General features: G+C 47.3%; 1 protein-coding gene across 2 annotated transcripts in view; it reads right to left on the bottom strand.

The window, feature by feature from the left end:
* The window catches only part of MAP3K1 (mitogen-activated protein kinase kinase kinase 1), a 752,184-nt gene that overhangs the window by 490,794 nt on the left and 243,475 nt on the right, over nt 1-17,915 (bottom strand). The window contains exon 2 of one of the 2 annotated variants that reach the window (XM_069627298.1): nt 3,192-3,342. In XM_069627298.1, the coding sequence (XP_069483399.1) occupies nt 3,192-3,342 (151 nt within the window). Of the gene's footprint in view, nt 1-3,191; nt 3,346-17,915 lie in introns of both variants that reach the window. The other variant, XM_069627297.1, reaches the window with a different exon arrangement.

Below are 17,915 nucleotides of genomic sequence, written 5' to 3'. Positions count from 1 at the left end.
AAGTTCATCTGCCAGGCTTGAATGTGAAGGGAAATCCTGGTCCCACCCCCCACCCCCGCCCCACCCCCACCGGAGAGCTGTGGACCCTGATGCACTCTGTTTTTTTGCCATCTGAGGCAGGTGCCTGGGAGGAGGGACTGGAAAAAATCCTTGTTTGAGATCCTTTGCTGCTTGCGCCTGTGAAGGCTGGGGGACGCATCAGATTGGCGCATCCTGCGCTCCTGGAAGCCCCTGAAATCCCTGAATGTTCTCCCCGTCTGACTTTGCCCGAAGCGGCCCATATGATTGTGGCCGGGTTAGCCAGGATAGCGAGAGACTTGGCCGTTGAGAGCTGGTTTTCTTCTTATTCAGCGCATTGTATGTCAATGAGTGGAAGTCCCCTCCATCGAAGGGGAGATCCAGGATGCGTTTCCTTATCGTCCGGGTTAACTTAGTGGCGCTCATCTCCCCCCTGTGTCTATTGACTCCATTATGTCCTGTGCGACCAACTTTGCCTCCGCCAAGCCCAACTTGAAGGCCACTTGCTTATACACTGGCAGGTCAGGCAGAAATTCTGCAATCTCCCTCCAGAGTCTCTGGTTTGCTGCCACAAGAATAGCATGTGCATTAGCCTCCCGCGGGTGAACACTGGCATTCAAGTAAATCTTTTTTCCTGCAGGTGCCAAGAATTCTGTCCTCCTTGCACAGCAATGTTGTGGTTGCGCTGGAGGAGGCAGAGGCCTGCAGCTTGGAATACATGGATGTTGCCGCTATGACAGATGAGTGGGGCGGTGGCGGGACTGAAAGCAGAGTATGCCCCTCCGCCTGCCTGTACTTGGCATCTAGGCGTTTGTTGGTAGGCTGTGTAGGTACGAGGCTTAGCCCAGCCCTTTTTAGCTAAGACCTCGATGCCCTTCTGCAGAAGAATTCCAGACCTTGTGTAGGCTCGGATCATCAGCACCTCGGCCAGTACCCCCATTTCCGGCTGTTCCTTCTGTGGCTGAGGGAGCCCCAGGTATTCCGCTGACGGGGGTAGCCTTTCATGGAAGGTCCGGGCCGACGTAGATTCTTCCTCCTCTTCCTCCACTTCCTCCTCGTCAGCCAGGTCAGTTGCGGCCTGGTCCCTTGAGAGGGGGTCTGCACTGTCTTGATCCGCACTGTCTCCCACTGATGTGGAGCGGTTCGGAGCCGCTAGAGCAGAAGCTGGGCCGGTGTAGCGCACGGACAGTAATGGTACAGGGTAGGCTGTGCACCAAGGCCTCTGTAGTGTGTGCAAAGACCATTCCACCCGTTGCGTGAAATCCTGCGTGGGTGTGGTAGGCGCGCTCGGTGTGCCCTCCAGTTGGGATGTGCGCGCCTCTGACACAGCGCCATTTTGTCACTTGTGGCCGCCATTTTGACAGACTGGACAGGAAAGCATGGGAACTCTGCCTGCTGACGTGCCTGCACGAGCCGGCACCCGTTTTCCCTCGAGCGTAGGGTACGGTACTCTTCTGCACCCCAGGCGTGGACCTGGGAGGTTTGTCGCCCTTTGGCATAGACCCGGTAGTGCTTTTGCGTGCAGGCACCCTCTTGGGCCCAAGCCCAGTTAAAGAGAAAAGCCCCTTGGGAGATCTCTTGGTACTAGAACTTTTCGGTCCCTCAGTCCATGAGGATCCTTGTATCCCTTGGTCTGCTGACTGGTAGCTTTAGGAGCCTCAGGCCCTTGACTGGTATGAGGATATGTACGATCCCTCCCGCTCTGGGTCTTCCCAGGAATCGCCCTTGCATGGTGCTTTAGTAAATAGGGTACTTACCTTGGGCCTAGACTTCCTGCGTATGTACTCAGTCAAGTATGCGGGCGGTCATCTGGAGAAGAGTTTCCACCACATGGCAAGACAGATCTTCAATGACCTAGGTGTGTGCATGTCGCACGCTGAACAACCTTCACAGCCATGGTCCTCACCGAGACACTGCAAACAGCGCATACAGGTATGATGCAGGGAATCATCCATCGCAGAAAGTGCCCCTACTGAAGCCCGCCTGGGCTGGCATGCGCCAGAGAGGGCCAGGCACCAGAGGCCGGTGTATGGTAAAATCAGAAAAATAAAATCAAAAGTATGGAACACGGGTTCCCAGGGAAAAGCAGGCGCGTGGAATGAGTGGAAGAGGACTAAGGTGTAGCGACTGAGTCAGGGAGCGCATGCTCCTAGTACCAGGCTTCCGCGCACGGCTGAATTGAATGGGGAAAGGCATCGTGTGAAAAAGGATTCCGTTCCCCATCCCTAGCGAGGGACGCCCATGCAGTATGGAGGAAAGGGGATGGGACATAGGAGCAAGGTAAGCGCCACACAAGTCCCATGAACACACAGCTTTAGAGAGAATCCTGAAAACAAAAGTTGGGACTAATCAATGAGAGCGTGTAAAGCGCATTATTGAGCAAACATTGTTTGTGGGTGTAGTCAGAGCAGCAAGGTATTACAAACAATACTTTGGTCATCGATAACCTGGTATAAAGGCCGCTTGAAGGCTGTGAAAGTACCAGCCTGCTCTTGCTGTCGGAGCTTGGGTAAGGTTTATTTTCTCAAGATTCAGAGAGTCAGAATCACTTGGTGAACTCTGCCTCATTATGTAACCGTTCAAAAAAAGAAACACCACGAGTTTAAGGTTTCATGATGCTAAGTAGTTCGGCAACAAAAACTCGATTTTTAGGACACAATATCATACATTCACAGTAGACCATGCTGATTTGTTCAATTAATTGATTGGGGTTCTTGATGGCTGTACCCAGATTCTAATACTTAGAAAGCAAATAGGCTTGAGGGCAGTAGGTCAACTCTGTTGTCGGACAAAGCGTTAATTTTTTTTTAAAAACCCTATTTTAGTGCAAACATGTCGGGAACGGTAAAAATAAATTATATCAATGGGATTGCTCTCTCCTTTGCTTCTCGTTGTATTCTGCGTTACTACTGATCTCCATTAGAGGGCAGTGTTGCAGCGTCAAGGTTTGTCAAAGTAACAGTTGTTTTGTACGCGGAAATTCTGCAGTAACACATTTTCTAAACTACGTTTTTTTTCATATGTACACTGGTATGTGAAAGAAAGCCCTGCTACTTGGAGGCGTGATTAACAAGCATAGAAGCTCAAGTCCATCCTAAACTGCAGGACCAAAACGTGGATGTTCAACCTCTGCGAAATAGGATAATAAAAACAAAATAGAAGTTCTAACTTACCACGGGCCCTCTCCTGCTGCGCCTTTCCAGCCATTCATGCTTCCAGGCTGGCATGCATGTCACCTTGAGTTTCTCCCTGATCATGCGCTCTTCTGGGCGGTCGTCCATTTTCTGCAACCCCCTGGGGGTTTCTTTAGTCTCCATGTCACGACTACTGTAACAGGGTGGAAAAACGAAAGAATTAGAAACGTGGCTGTGGATTTTTTTTTATTTTTTTAAGGCACAAATTTTTTTCTGCAAAGCAATTCTCCATTCAAAGTCGGTCTACTCGAAAGCCGTTCACTTACTAAAATATTAATTCAAGCTCGCTGGAGCAAAGCACGTACGTGGAGCCCTGAAAATGTGCCCGTTAGCGATCTAGAGCGGAACTTCTAAGAGGGGACTCTATTTACACTCCTGGCGCTCGCGCCGCAGTGCATGAAGCCTATTCCACCCTCCCCCCACATACTCGGTACCGCTTGTGAGAGCATCAGCACCGCATAAGGGCAAAGTCATCTATCGAAAGAGTATTTTAACAGTCAGTAGAATAACAAAGTGAGCCCGTCTGCCAGCCCTGCTGACCTCCGACAGCCCCCAGGTCCTGCTGACCTCCGACAGCCCCCAGGTCCTGCTGACCCCCGACAGCCCCCCCTCTCCATCCCAGACCTCCTCGAAGGAGCTTCTTCCACACCAGAGACTGGCAGGCCGACCTGCGCCACCACTCATGCCTAATGTCGCAGCAGCGTGATGCAGACTGTACTAGGTGAAAGATTTAAGGTTTTGAATACAATTCCAGTGCCCCTTCAAGAGCTGCCCAACCCTCCCCCGCCACCAATAGTTGCTCTGCTACTGCCATGTGCATAATCATGTTCCTGGCCGCACACAATGGCGGCTGGAACATTTGGCTGCCAAGAGCAGCGTTTGTTTCTGTGTCAGTGAAAGATCTAAGATTGTAAATGATTCAAGGTCAGTGGTGGAAATTGAAGATCTTTAGTGTGGGGCATTAACATCTTGCACAAATACATGCAAGCAAGCATAGCAAGAGAGCCATAAGTAATGTAGGGGCAAATCAGGTGATTCTCATATTGAAAAATCTGTTGAAATTGCATTTTGCCGCACATTCTTTAGAAAAATTGGTTGAACAGTCATACAATTTACAAATGGTTTTTTGGGTAATGCATGGAAATAATGTCACCAACAGTACACTGGAGCATTTTACAACATTTTCAATGCCTACGATATAATCTAGTATGGCAAGTAGAAAATCATTTCATGGAGTCCCTAATAAATGCCAGCATTCCTAGTGTACTTTGCGTTTGGGGCCATTTTAGTCACTGTATATAGGTTTTATGAAGCTGTGAACACAAACCGGGGCCAACATGGGCCAAACTAATTCACGTTGATAAAGCTGCATCAACAATCTATTCCAAAATTCTCAATATAGCAAATTCAATGCTGTTGCACAAACACTAGAAGCCAACATTGTCAAAATCCATAACTTCCATGATGCAGCTCCCTGCCGTCAAGCACATAGGTGTATTGCACACACACACACACACGCCCCACCCCCAAAAGAAACATCACACAATAAATTAGGAGCAAGAAGCAAGGGTAAGTGCAGACTTGAACTCCGCCCCCACTCTCTGGGACTTCCTCCCAGTTAGCCCCCGACACGCTCCCTGGCTTTTACATTCAAGACCCTCCTGTTCAAGGAACTGCTTTTCCTCAACACCTAGATTCAAACACGCTCCACCTAACATGAGACTGGGTGACCTGCTTCCCGATTTCCTCCCCTTGTTACTGCCCACTCCCTCCCCCCATTGTTAGCTCCCCGATGCCTTGTATTGATCCCTTGCAACCTGCCTCCCTCACCATGTACTTGTGATTTGTAAAGTGCTTTGTTGCTTCCCGAAGCAGAGTCTTTCACAATAAATGCCCTAACAGCAATAATAATGGCAATCAGGAGCCAGCGCTAACATTTATTTTGGGTCACAAAGCATATCGAGTAGTATTGAAGGTATCCAGTCCGACGATTGTAAACTTTTCTCTGGCCCAGTTTGTAAATAAATTAGGTTTGCACTCAGTACATAAACAATGCAATAAGTGAGTCTCCATTATTCTGTTAATAAATCTCATTTGGTAAAGAGAAAAATGGCACAATAGTTCCTAGCTGCTTTGCATACAAACAAAGCATTTTGGGAACATACAAAATGACAGATTTGTATGTGTAACATAGGTTTGTGATAATTTAAGCATGCAAGTCTCTTGAGCATAAAATGCATTTCACTATACCCACCATAAGTATAAAATGTTTGCAAAATATTAGTAATTTATTGTATTTATTTATTGGACATTTGTAAGGAACCTATACAACAAGCAGTGTTTCAAGGCACCACAAGAGAAAAGAAAGAAAAAAAAAAAAGGAGGGTGGGCGGACAATGGAGAAAGATACAATAACGGTTCTACTAGGCCTTGTGGCCTCTGGATCATGCAAGTGCAGAACTAGAAGTGTGAGGTAAAAAAAGGGGAGGGAGGAAGTGCAGGTCTGAAAATAATTAAGTGCTTAGGAGAGAAAGGGAAAGGTGATGGGGAAGTGCAGTTGTTAAGGTGAGTCATAAGGGAAAGTGCCATTGAAAGCAGGTAAGCACAGGGAAGGGGGACTGGCAGTAGTTAAGGAGGGTTAGGGGGCATGTGCCATGTAGAGCAGGTAAGCAGAGAGCGGGGGGGGGGGTGGACTGGGCGGAAGAGGGCTGGGAATCTGTAATACTTAGAAGTAACCAGGAAGCCAGTCAGAGGAGGCGGCAAGGGTTAACAGGGAAGGGGGTGAAGAGAGGAGGAGGAGGAGAAAAGGAAGGTCTTGAGGAGTTTCCGAACTTCAGGAGATCCAGCTCAAGTATGAGTGAGGGGGGAAGACCATTCCAGAGAGACATCTTCAACCCACTCAGTTTGGAGAAGCGAGGGAAGCCCAGAGAGTTGGAACTGGCCGACTGAAGGGCTCTAGTAGGGAGGTATTTAGGGAATGAAAGATGGATGTAGCGGGGTCCCTGGTGCCAGAAAGCCTTGTGGAAGATGCAGAGGGTCTTGAATTTGATCCTAGCAGCAACCGGGAGCCAGTGGAGAGAAATTAGGGCTGGAGAGATGCAGTCCCTAGGCTTAACCAAGGATACGTCTTGCAGTCCTATTCTGGATAAATTGAAGTGGATGAAGGGAGGCAGATGGAAGATTAAGGAAGAGGCTGTTACAGTAGTCAAGTCTAGAAAGGACCAAAGCTCTGGACACATTGAGTTTCTGAGGGAGGTAAGGAAAGGGAGAATACCTCAGAGGAGGTGTAGCTGATAGTGGGACTTCTTGGAAAGATCTGTGATGCGAGCAGAGACGGTGTCAAGGGTTTTGACCCATGTTGAATCAATAGACTGGGTAGATGTGGGAATGAGCTATCGCCGCCCACATTCACGCCAGAATAGGAGAACTGCGCAGTTGGCACGAGACCACTTCAAAGATACAACCTTCTTGTGGGGGGTTCCACATCACCACTCTACTGTAAGGATGCCATCAAAACAATGTTAAGCAAGGGTCCTATACTATCAAGCAAAAGACCACTCTATTGAAATGCAGTAATTCAAGACAACTCAAAAAATGGATGCAGTACCGACAAATTCCCCAAGGTGGCGCTAGCGGTCTAAACTCTGACAGGGAAACTGTATTTAGGAGTTGCAAGAGGGGCAGGGACTTCAAAGCTTGTTAGTTAATTGACAATCTAGCCACCTGCTGTTCCCAGAGGCCAAGAGGCTGGGAAACCTTAACACCTCAGAGATTCCCACACTAGGAGGCAGGATATCACATGACCCTGTTGATTGAGGAGAGACTTCCAGGCAGCCTGCTGGAGCCCACACAAAAGGCTCTTTCTGTTGAATGGGGTATGTTAATTTTGAGTGTTTCCTGTCAACAGCCCTCTGCCAGCAAGGAGAGACATGTGATCACTGACCCACCCAGACTCCTGGAGGCGGACCCAAACACTTTGGGGAGTTGAATTGCAACAAATATATAGTTTATAGAAACAGTGATAATTTATTGTAACCAAATGACAGGAATGTACAACTTTGAGAGTCTTAGTTTGAAAAATGCCCTCACGATTTGAGTCCAAACTCCAATTTGTACCATGTTCTGGGGCAAAACCCCACTAATTATGATTATTGTAGACAATGTGTTTAAGCTAGAGAAATGGAAAGTTACTGGGATATATGTGGAAGGGAAATGTACCTTTGTATAATTTTTGATGAAAAACCAATGTTGCAAAACCCACTAAAATCGAAAATAAGTTGCCATTTTTGAATGCAAGCTCCTAGAAACGCCAGAGTCGGGACAGGGACTATCTTTAGTAATGTATATGTGATGTCAAACAACTGTGTACCTGGGAAATATGTATTTGGATCAGGAATAGGTTTGTGTGCACATTGACCAGGGGAGTGTCATTTCTGCAGGTCATAAAAATGACATCACTCTGACACACTATCCCTTCCCAAATCAGGGACCAAAGAATCTATTGACCTATCAAATCAAGAGAGGGGCAGGCTCAGTTATGCCACGCACACACCCACTTCCAAAACACATAAAAAGAGACTGCTGGTACAGGTAGAGAGAATTCAATTCCATTTTCTGCGGGACGCTCTGCCGGGAGACTCCAGACTTCACATCCATCAATCTCCAAAGACCAGAACTTTACTTCAGAACTTAAAGCAAGGGCCTAAACCCACAAACAGAACTCTTCTCAGCAGGCCTCAGCATCCTTAAAATCATTTGCAAACTATTCCACAGCCGGGCGAGCTGTTTGAATTCTTTGCCAGGAACAATTGCCAGAGACCAGACCAGAGATCCAGAGAGACCCAGACCGCTGTGACCAGAACCAGTGCCTGATTGACCCGCCGAGCAGAGAGAACCGAAGTCCAGTCCAGATGACCAGATCCGTGATGAGGCCCATTCATTTCAAAATTAGGAGTGAGTATCCGCCAGAACTGTGCAGAACCCAATCTCTTAGGTTAAAATAGCTTGAATTAGATTATTTTAACTAATTAGAACAGCCTCCTAGAAATCGTGTCATCTGTCATTTTAAAGCTGCACAACTGTCACCTGTCAATTCTGCAGCTGCAAGCTGTCACCTGTCATTTTGAGTTTTACTTTAAAAACTGAAAATCTACCTTTATTAAATCATCTGTATCTCCGGAACCGTTTGTGCTTGGAACGAGATTTAACTTTCATCTGAAAGCTTAGAATCTAGGCTTTCCAACGAACTTCCTACTCCCTATACTCTTTCCGTAATCGCGAGACACGCACTCGCGGTAAATTTACCGCGATTTGGCCAGATTTCTTCATCTGTAGAAATCAGCAGCTTTTTGCTTCTCTTTGCTAAAATTTGTTTGCAATCTGCTAATCATTCATAGAGTATTGTTAAAGTGAGCCTGAACTAATATAAAGTAGCCATCACCTACCCTGGACCTCTAGAGGGAATTAAAAGCAATTTTAGCACCTTTTCACTTCCTTGCAAACCACATTAAAGTAATTTGCCTGTGTTTAAAACTCATCCCTGTTTTCCCTAAGCTTGCTGGGGGAACTGGAACTGGGTATTGCATTATAAAGTGTGATTTGTTGGGATTCTTGAAGACTGTGCTCTCCTTCCATTTCTTGTATTGCATGGGGGGGGGGGGGGGGGGGGGAGTGAATTGTCAAAAGAAAAAGTGATCATATTACCTTTTGCTAAAATCATAACAAGTTATTTTTGTACTGCATTTTATTCCACCTTGCGTTTCCTTGAACCATATAAAGCATTCTTTCCCACCTTATTCTTCTGTTCCTATTCATAAGTTACCTCTTGCTGACTACTGCTCATATTCACAAGTGTAATATCCATTATCAATTTATTTATAGAAGTGTGATATATATATATATATATATATATATATATATATATATATATCGTTTACATTTTCAAATAAACCTTTTAATTTGCAAAACAAACCTACTTCTTGGCTCAGTGGGGTCAGGGGGATTCTAAGAGGGGGGTGTTATACAAGGGTTGTCATCCAGAGTACTGAACTGGACATAAAAATACATCAATAAGGGTTTTCCTCAGCATCCCATACTAGGCATTGACTTAGCTGTAGTGTTGATTGAATATCGCTTACAACGGAGAGCGAGAAATTAAAGATGACACCAAGGTTTTTTTGCTTCACAGGAGGGTGAGGGGAAGAGGGCTACAAAGAACGGCCAGGTTTTTTTGCTTCACCGGAGGGTGAGGGGAAGGGGGCTACAGAGAACGGCCAGAGGGAGGGAGGGAAGGTGTGAGCAGGGCTCCCAATGGAAAGGATCTCAGTCTTACTGAAATTAAGGCAGAGATCATTGCCAGCACACCGGGACTGAATGGGGATGAGCAAGGCTGGAGGGGGAAAGCTTGAAGGAGAGCTGTGTGTTATCTACTTAACACTGGAAGCAAGGGGATAAAGATGAGATCAGGTGGGTCAAGGTAGATCTTGAAGAGCCACGGCGAGAGAATAGAGCCTTGAGGGAGCGCAGGAGGTGGGGTCTCTGATCAGGGAGAGAAGGGCCCAGTTGAACCAGGGAGGGTCTGTTGGAGGAATGAGGTCAACCAGCCCAGGGCCAGACCAGTGATGCCAAGGGTGTCACAGAGCAGATTTATCAGGGTGACATGATTGACCATGTCAAAGGTGGAGTAAATATTAAGTAGGATAAGAACAGAAGGAGAACTAGAGCCAAGGTTAGAAAGAAGGCTATCAGAGGTATTCAGCAGAGCAGTTTCCGACGTCAGACTAATGGTCGTGAAGACAGCCGACAGAATCAGAATGTTGATTCAGCTGGGAGATGGCAAGCTTCAAGGAGTTTGCCGAGGAAAAAGGTAATGGAGATAGGGCGATAGTTAGCAGGACAGGAAGGGTCAGAAGAGTGCTTTTTAAGGAGGGGGTGCACAGGGGAGTGCTTGAGGGGTTGGGGAAGGTTCATGTGACAAAGGAGTTGTTACAGAAATATGCATGAGAAGGCACAAGGGAGGCTAGATTGTCCTTGACAGTTCTAGAGTAGTTGGAGAGCATCTGTTTGGAGGAGACTTTCATAGAGAGGACAACTATAGAGACCTCATCCAGTGCTATGGGAGAGAAGCAGGAGAGAGATGGGGAGGGGACTTAAGGCAGGCATGGTAGCTGCAGAGGGAGATAGAGGAGCAGGACGACAATGTCCTGGGTTTTGGAAAGGAAGTGGGAGGTCCGAGAGGTACAGAGGGACAGGGATAGAGACGGCAATAGGATTGTTAGAGTGACCCAGAGATGCGGGCTTGTATACGAGCCCTCTTCTTCGGGCAAATGGAAAATCTGTATTGCCTTTGGGGCACGCAACAGGCCAGCTTGTCAGAGGATGCATCAGCACTTCCCCCTCAGCCACTCTGCATTTGTGTTTCAGAGAGGCTAGGCCAGAGTCATACCAGGTGTTACACTTGAAGGCATTCTTCATTTGGATCCTCATGGCAGGGGCAAGGATATCAACGGTGTTTGTGATGAAAAGATGAATATTAACAAGGAGAGAGTCCTTGTGGACATCCATGGGAGGGGAGGGGGGATGAAGGTGGTAGCAAAGGCAGTCAGACCCTCACTTCATTGGTAGAATGACAGAGGAGACCGGCAGTGACTGCAGGACATAGTACGGGGACTTGAGAAGACAGGAGAAAGTGGTCAGACCAGGAGAGAGGAGTAGTGAGAAGGTTGGATAAAGGAATGTTAGAGGCGATGAGAGAATCCAGGGATGTCCGTCAGTATGAGTCAGGCCAGATGGATGGATGGTAAGGGAAAGTGTCGCAGAGGCTGTGAAAGTGACTAGTGGCAGCCATAGAAGATTCTAGGTGAATGCTGAAATCACCAAGGAGGCAAAGTTTGGATGTAGAGGCAAGAAGAAAAGGTGATGTCAGACCACTTAGAGGAAGAGGGCGACTGGAGCAGGTGTCCTGTAAATAATGACAAGCGTGAATGAAAGGGTTGGAGAGACGCAGAGCCTGCAGACGAGGCACTCAAAGGAGGGGTAGGACTGAGTGGGAATGATAGTGGCAGGGATTCAGTCAGGAACAATGATGGCCACTCCAGACCATATAGGCCTCGGCTTGGAGTGAATCTTCCCTCAGGAAGGAGTGTTTCAAATGCAGTGACAGCTGGTAGTGAACCACGTCTCAGTGAGGCGAGAAAATCGTGGTCAAAGTCTTTGAGGAGAAGGATATCAGAAGTATGTTTGACGGCAGAGCGAGGGTTGCAAGGTGGACCTGGTTACCACATTTGAAGGTCTTCCGGGGAGGGGGGGGCAGTTACAGGGACATGGTACACCCATCGGAGGTGGCAGCAGGAGGAGTGGCGGGAGAAGGGAGGCAGTTGATGAGACACGGAAGACGCCTGTCAAGAAGGAGAAGGTTGGACTGAGAGCCCTGGGCCATGACAGTGCCATTGTGATAAGACATTAGTGATGCCCATCTGGTGCCTCCATGAATGGGAGAAGAAGAGAAAGGATAGGTGGGTCCGAGGATATAGCAACAAAGGAGGGCAGTGAATTCTGCCTGCAAGAAGGCCGGGGTTGGAGACCAGGAAATTATTTTTTTAACTTTTTCCTTCCAGGCTTCGAGAGGGAAGTGGGATTGGAGATAGAGTAGCAGTTAGGGTAAAAAGGAGAGATGGCGAGAGCCATTGAGGGTGGGAGAGATCCAAGAGACCAAAGGAAAGAGGGGGAGTGGAGAGTTGCACAGCACAACAAACTCAATAGACGGTCTAGTAGTAGACAGATGACGTAAGACGGAAGCAGAAAGAAGACTGCTTTTTTGTACTGTTCAGGAGCCCCCAGATGGGCAGCCCTTCATCCACACTAAGCAGGAGCACAGATGCAGTAGGTGAGGGCCCTAGGAGCTAAGAGTCAGTGCTGCCAATAGGCGGTTAGGTATCCTCTCCGGTGAAGGCCACAGTGAGGCTATGGCCGAGGTGTCCAGTACATATAGAACGATCAGCTACATTGATTTGAAATTGACCAAATCGTCCACGTGGGGGTTGGGGGGAGAGATATGCATGGAGAAGCAAGTGTGACAGGCAGCCACAGAGTAAGCCCAAAAAAAAGATAAATGAAGAGCGATCGGGCACATGGAGCAAAAGGCCGGAGGAACAGAAGCAAGGGCTCACAGCAAAACCAAGGGAGTAATGCAGCAGCAACACGCAACACCAACGGAGTAATGCAGCAACAAGGAGAGCCCGGAGAATGCGGGCGCAAGCACTGGGCGAGATAGGGTCCAAAGCCACAGTTGGATGAAGTCATTTTATCTAGTGAAGTGTTATTGGAAATGTACTGATATTCTTAAATCACTTACCTGTTGAACCTTATTTTTTTTTATTGAGATAGATGATATTCTGAATTTAGTTAAGTTTTAATTTTTTTGATTGTGTACATCCCGAGATCACGGTTATGCTGTTATTTATGGTTTTCAATTTAGAAGAAAAACTGCACCCGCGTGATTGATTTTGTAACCACTGTTTTAATGTTGTTTATACAAAGCCATTGGCTGAAAGAGCATTAATAAAGTCATTGCAATATGCACAAAGTACTGGTGCTGATGAGGCTGGTGAGGTGCTGCAGTTGGTGAGGAAAGGACTCCATAAGATGCGAGCGAGATGCCTGCAGACAAAGACCAGGCAAAACACGTGGGCGCAGCAAGGGCCAAGGTGAAACGTGCCTGGCTGCAAAACACAAAGCTGGTGCAGCGGTCAGAAGAAAATGCCGACACCACGTTGCGGGCAAAGCAAGGCCCAAACACGCGGGTGCAGGCAGTGGCATTGGGGGGCCCACACAAGACCAAAGGAAAAGCACGCCTTACTACGATACAACGATGGTGCGGCAGTCGGTAGCAAAAGCCAACACCACGTTTTAAGTGTGGCGAGCGCTGAGGGGAGATGGAAAGAGCACACAAGGGTGCCGCAGGAGAAGGATCCACACAGCAGTTGATGAAAATGCTGTGCGAGGATATCATATGATACGGCATTTATAACATGCCTGTACAGAACTATTTCTAGGCGTAACAAGACAGGGAGGGGAAACAAAAGGGAGGACAAAACAACGATCTTTCTAGGCCACGTGAAATTCAGATCGCGCAAGAGCAGGGGATGGCGTGGGAAGGCGGGGGATTGCAGCGGCTAGGGGGAGGATGGACAAGTGCAGGACAAGGATAAAAAACAAGAGTGCAGCCAACGGGCGGCAAGTAAGTGCAAGAGAGGCGAATGTAGGGTTACAGATAGAGACCACAATTGCAGGAAGCCAGGAGGCAGTGCAGGATTGCAGCTGGACAGACAGAGATCTGGGCCCAAATTCAGAGAGTGACCAGGTGATCAGTGCATGGAACAAGCAAGTGATCAGCAGGGGAGAGGGAGAGAGAAGGCAGAAGCAAAGAGAAAGGTCTTGAGTTGCTTCCGGAACCAGAGATGGTTCTGCTCAAGTTTCAGAGAGGTAGGGAGGGTCTTGCAGAGGGAGGCCACAGCTGAAAAATGATCTGCCCCAAACGCTTCGAGAAGCGACTGACCCTCAGAGAAGTTTGAGGTGGAAGAGCAGAGAGATCGAGAAGGCAGATATTTAGGAAGAGAGTTGGAGATCGTGCGGTCCAAGGCCCAAGAAAGCCTTGTGGATAGATGCCTTACTTGGGTAGAAAGCGAAGACAGATGACACATTGTCCAGACATGATTCCAAGAGGCGACCATCCGAAGCAATGAATCATTTTGAAGTTGCAACAAACACTACCAAGGTGCTGAGGTCCAGATCAGCAAACCACTGACCTGCGCAAATGCCCAAACACGGAAACACACCATGATCCCAGACTGAGGGAGAGGGTGTAGGGTAGGGCCTCTGGTTGATGGAGACTGATGAGACTCCTGGTCCAGGTAGCACCTGCGATGGTTTGCCACGCGGAAACACTCTCCACACTCCACAGTGAAGCGCAATGGACATGCAGTTTGGACATGCTTTCCTTTTGGTGCGAGGCTTGCACCAAGCTATAGCTTATAATTCTTCTCGTGAAAACACTGCTTCTGTGAGGATTAGTTGGGAAAGCTGCTGGTTACTCTGGTCTCTTGAAGGACCGCTGCCCCCCAAAGGGCAAGGGCCACAGTCGCCCTGTTACGCCAGTGGTGACAGTGCAAAAGGCCATTTTCAAATCACTTTAATTATACCATATACCTAATACACCTGCAATTGCCTCCGCGAGCGAAACATTAAATGGGCTGCCTGACGAATAGAAACCAGCTCAGTTTCCCATGATGCCCGCATGAGCCGTTGCGCGGAAGGAGAAGGAACTGGAAGCAAGCACTGACGACCAAATCGCACTTATGCCACAGGCCCAAGCCTAAAACCAGCAATTCACACAGGTGAAATAATCGCGGTAACCAAGCCCATATTATAAGCGTGGATTTAATGAAATGCAGCAACTTCGAAAATACTACACTGGGTGTCCACGCATCTCTCCGAAATGACGTACTGAGTGGGGAAAAAAGCAACTTCCCTTCACACAATCTAGCATGACAACGATTTCTGGACCATGTTGGTACCTGTGTGTTCTCATTCAATAGATTGGTAGCTTAAACGAGAACGGACTTTCAAGTGCCAAAATAGCAAACGTTCCAGGCAAAAAGAGCGCACAGGCTGGCAGCTTCCGGAACTATGAATGTTCCAAGGCCTGAACGCACAGGGCGAGTGGATGGTCGGGTTTCAAATCTAAGCCTGCCATTACACATCGCATTACCACATTATAAACAGCCACTTGCCAGAGCTCAGATGTCAAATTGCCATGCAGCTGTGCCAATATCGTAAATCATTTCAGAAACAGTCCTTCCAGGGCTGTGACATATTTTAGCGGGCAGGACGTTTCACTGTCGAACATTTTATAATCAGGAAATAGAATCATAGTAATAATCTATTGCGATCCCAGCGACACTGCACACATAATAAAGCCATCAATGCACCCACACAGAAAGCGGTGTTTGACCCTTGGCAGAGTTTTGCTCCCTCTCGCTTTTGTGGCTATATTAGAAACAAGTGCATCCGCTTGTGGGGCTTTCTGCATTTGCTCTTCTTGGACTGGGTTGCCCAGGCACTGGTCCACTCATGTACTATTAGTGCTCTTTCCCCGACCTCTTGGCATCCTCTGCGCTTGCGCCTTCCGTTGCTCCTCCGTTTCCGTTTACTCCAAATCCCAGTTCTCTTCGCCACATATTTACCACCTTCCCATGGTTACTCCACTTCTGTGACAGTGACCCCCACCAGTGTATATAGCTGTATCCCATGCCACATTTTCTTCCAGGGTACACCCACTCCAGCCAGGCTTTACCGCCTTCCTCTGTAATTTCCCGCTTCTACTCCACAGCTACACCCACATTAAACTGACGCTACTCTGTCTCCGCCAAGGATGAGGATCTACCAATTTCTCTACAGGCTATTCATTCACACGGCCAGATCCACACTACCGTGGCTGCCTGTGTCAGACCTCATCACTCGCTTTCTCGGGTTCCTTTCATGGAAGCCTCTGCTCCTGCAATCGTGGTAGCCTAAACTACTTCTTCCCAGTTTTGCCACAGAAGTGCCCTATTCGAGTAAGAGCCAATGCACTTGAAGGACCTCGGTGAACGAAAGGGAAGTGAGGTCTACTGGATGTAATCTCGCTAACTAGCCAAATGTGCTCCGAATAACTGAGAACGCTCGAGTTCTTTAAAATGGCATTTCCAAGACTGAATCGGCTACTTCAGATTTTTACCTCCATCTACGTGGCTGCAAGTCCTCTGGTTTTGATTCTGTTACTTTGCACAAAGAGTACCTTTCTGGCTGCTCAAATACAGTGTGCGATAAGAGCACAGTGCATCCCCCTTTCGGACGACAGAATGATAAAAGTAGTGCATTGATCATGGCCAAACCAAAACATCTGGATTTATTTAATACACGACACCCACATATTCCCAGTACAGGCAGTTAAAGCATATCTAGTGAGAGCCTCACTTCAACATCCGATGGAAGCCACTAGTAGGAAACTGAATTCAAGGAGTGGCATGCAACTTACCTTCGGTCATAAAAGCACAAGTCCCACTGGTGGTTCGGCCCAAACACTAAGCAAAGAGGATGAGGATCCGCCCTAGCGAAGCGTCGCTGACAAGAACAACAATTTGGAAAGTCTAGCTGAAATGGCAGACGGATTACCACGTAACAGCTAAGCAAGAGCAAGAGGAGGAACTGGAAGGAAAAAAAATCTTCAGAAGATGCAAGTGCGTCGAGTCCCGAGTGAGCGGAGAAAAGGACTGATGGGCGATGCGCTGGGCGGAGCTAAGAAGGGGGTGGTTACGGCCGCATGCCGTACCCCGCGTAAAATGAGAGGAAGGACACATTTTTGAAAATTGTGATACTTTTACAAAGTGCTCCGGTCCCATCCCAAAGGACAGAGGAATGTCCCATAAGTATGGAGGAAAGGGGACAGGACGAAGAGTATGCAGTTTATTACAGATTGTCCTTATAAGATGAGGTACATTGGTTCCACCATGCTCCCTTTGAAACTCAGAATACACCAACATTACACAGCAATCAACAATCTAGATACCAACTACCCTTTGGCGGTACATTGTCAAAGTCACCACAATGGTGATGCCACCCTCATGAGATCTGGAGCACTGGCACATGTCAAGGCACAGATTTAAAGGAGACAGGGAAAAGCAACTGAGGGGGCTAGAATCTAGGCTCATTATTAACATGGAAAGGTTGAAGCCTAAGGGCCACAATAGTGACAAAGAACTATACTTTTTTCTAAAAAAACAGTGTCTTGTTGAATTTCCTTGGCAGCGCACCATTACAGTTCTGTTCTTTCACCTTCCATGCTGTAATTTCAATAGGCAATTTGGCCATTGTTCTCTTTACCTGCTGGGGTCCATATAGGAAATCATCTTGGTTTACATACACAAAGAAAATATTATTGTTTTTTTTTAGCCCACTGGGGCTTATGCCCTTCACCACGATTGGGCCGTTACTGTTAAGAGTCATACAAATGTACTGCCTTCATTACTGACTCCTTATGGTGTATCCAATTCCATTTGGAATCATTCTGTTTTGTAAACCTGTTTGCTTGATGGCTGAAAGGGAAAAACTGCTTTATGTGGAACAAGCACAATTTAAATGGGAATTATCCCATTCTGCTGAGATATAAATGGACATGCATGGTACAAAGATGTATGTTGGATGCAGCCGTTTGAAGTGGTGCTTTTACCTTTTAATTGGAATGGAGATATGCATTTATCACGCAATGTATACGACATGCTCTCGTATTAACAACCCCCCCCCCTTTTTGGTATGAAAAAAAGCTTGAAATGTTTACATCTATGGCGTTATTGCACTATCCCTAAATGCTGCCGTTTGTTCGTAGTTGCATTTAATACCTGAAAATGTTCAATGTAAGTAGTTGCATTCTGTTTTTAACTAAATTTGCAGTAAGCACTTTACTCGGCATACATGATATGCAGACAGTGAGGCCTGTGATAAAGCAGTTATACAAAATTACATTTAGCACATTTGTCAAACGATGGAGCAATTCATGTGGAAAGGCACAAGTGCTTTTAGTCAGTTCGCTATTTAACGGAACTAGGCGAACATGGCCGCTATGTTATCATGACCCCTTAACAAGAATCTGTGACCATCATGTCACTT

This window comes from Ambystoma mexicanum, chromosome 6p (genome assembly GCF_040938575.1).
Source record: "Ambystoma mexicanum isolate Mex_15411 chromosome 6p, UKY_AmexF1_1, whole genome shotgun sequence".
In the NCBI taxonomy this organism is placed as follows: Eukaryota; Metazoa; Chordata; class Amphibia; order Caudata; family Ambystomatidae; genus Ambystoma; species Ambystoma mexicanum.
Note: the sequence above shows the minus strand (reverse complement) of the source record. Positions and strands in the feature narration are given on the sequence as shown.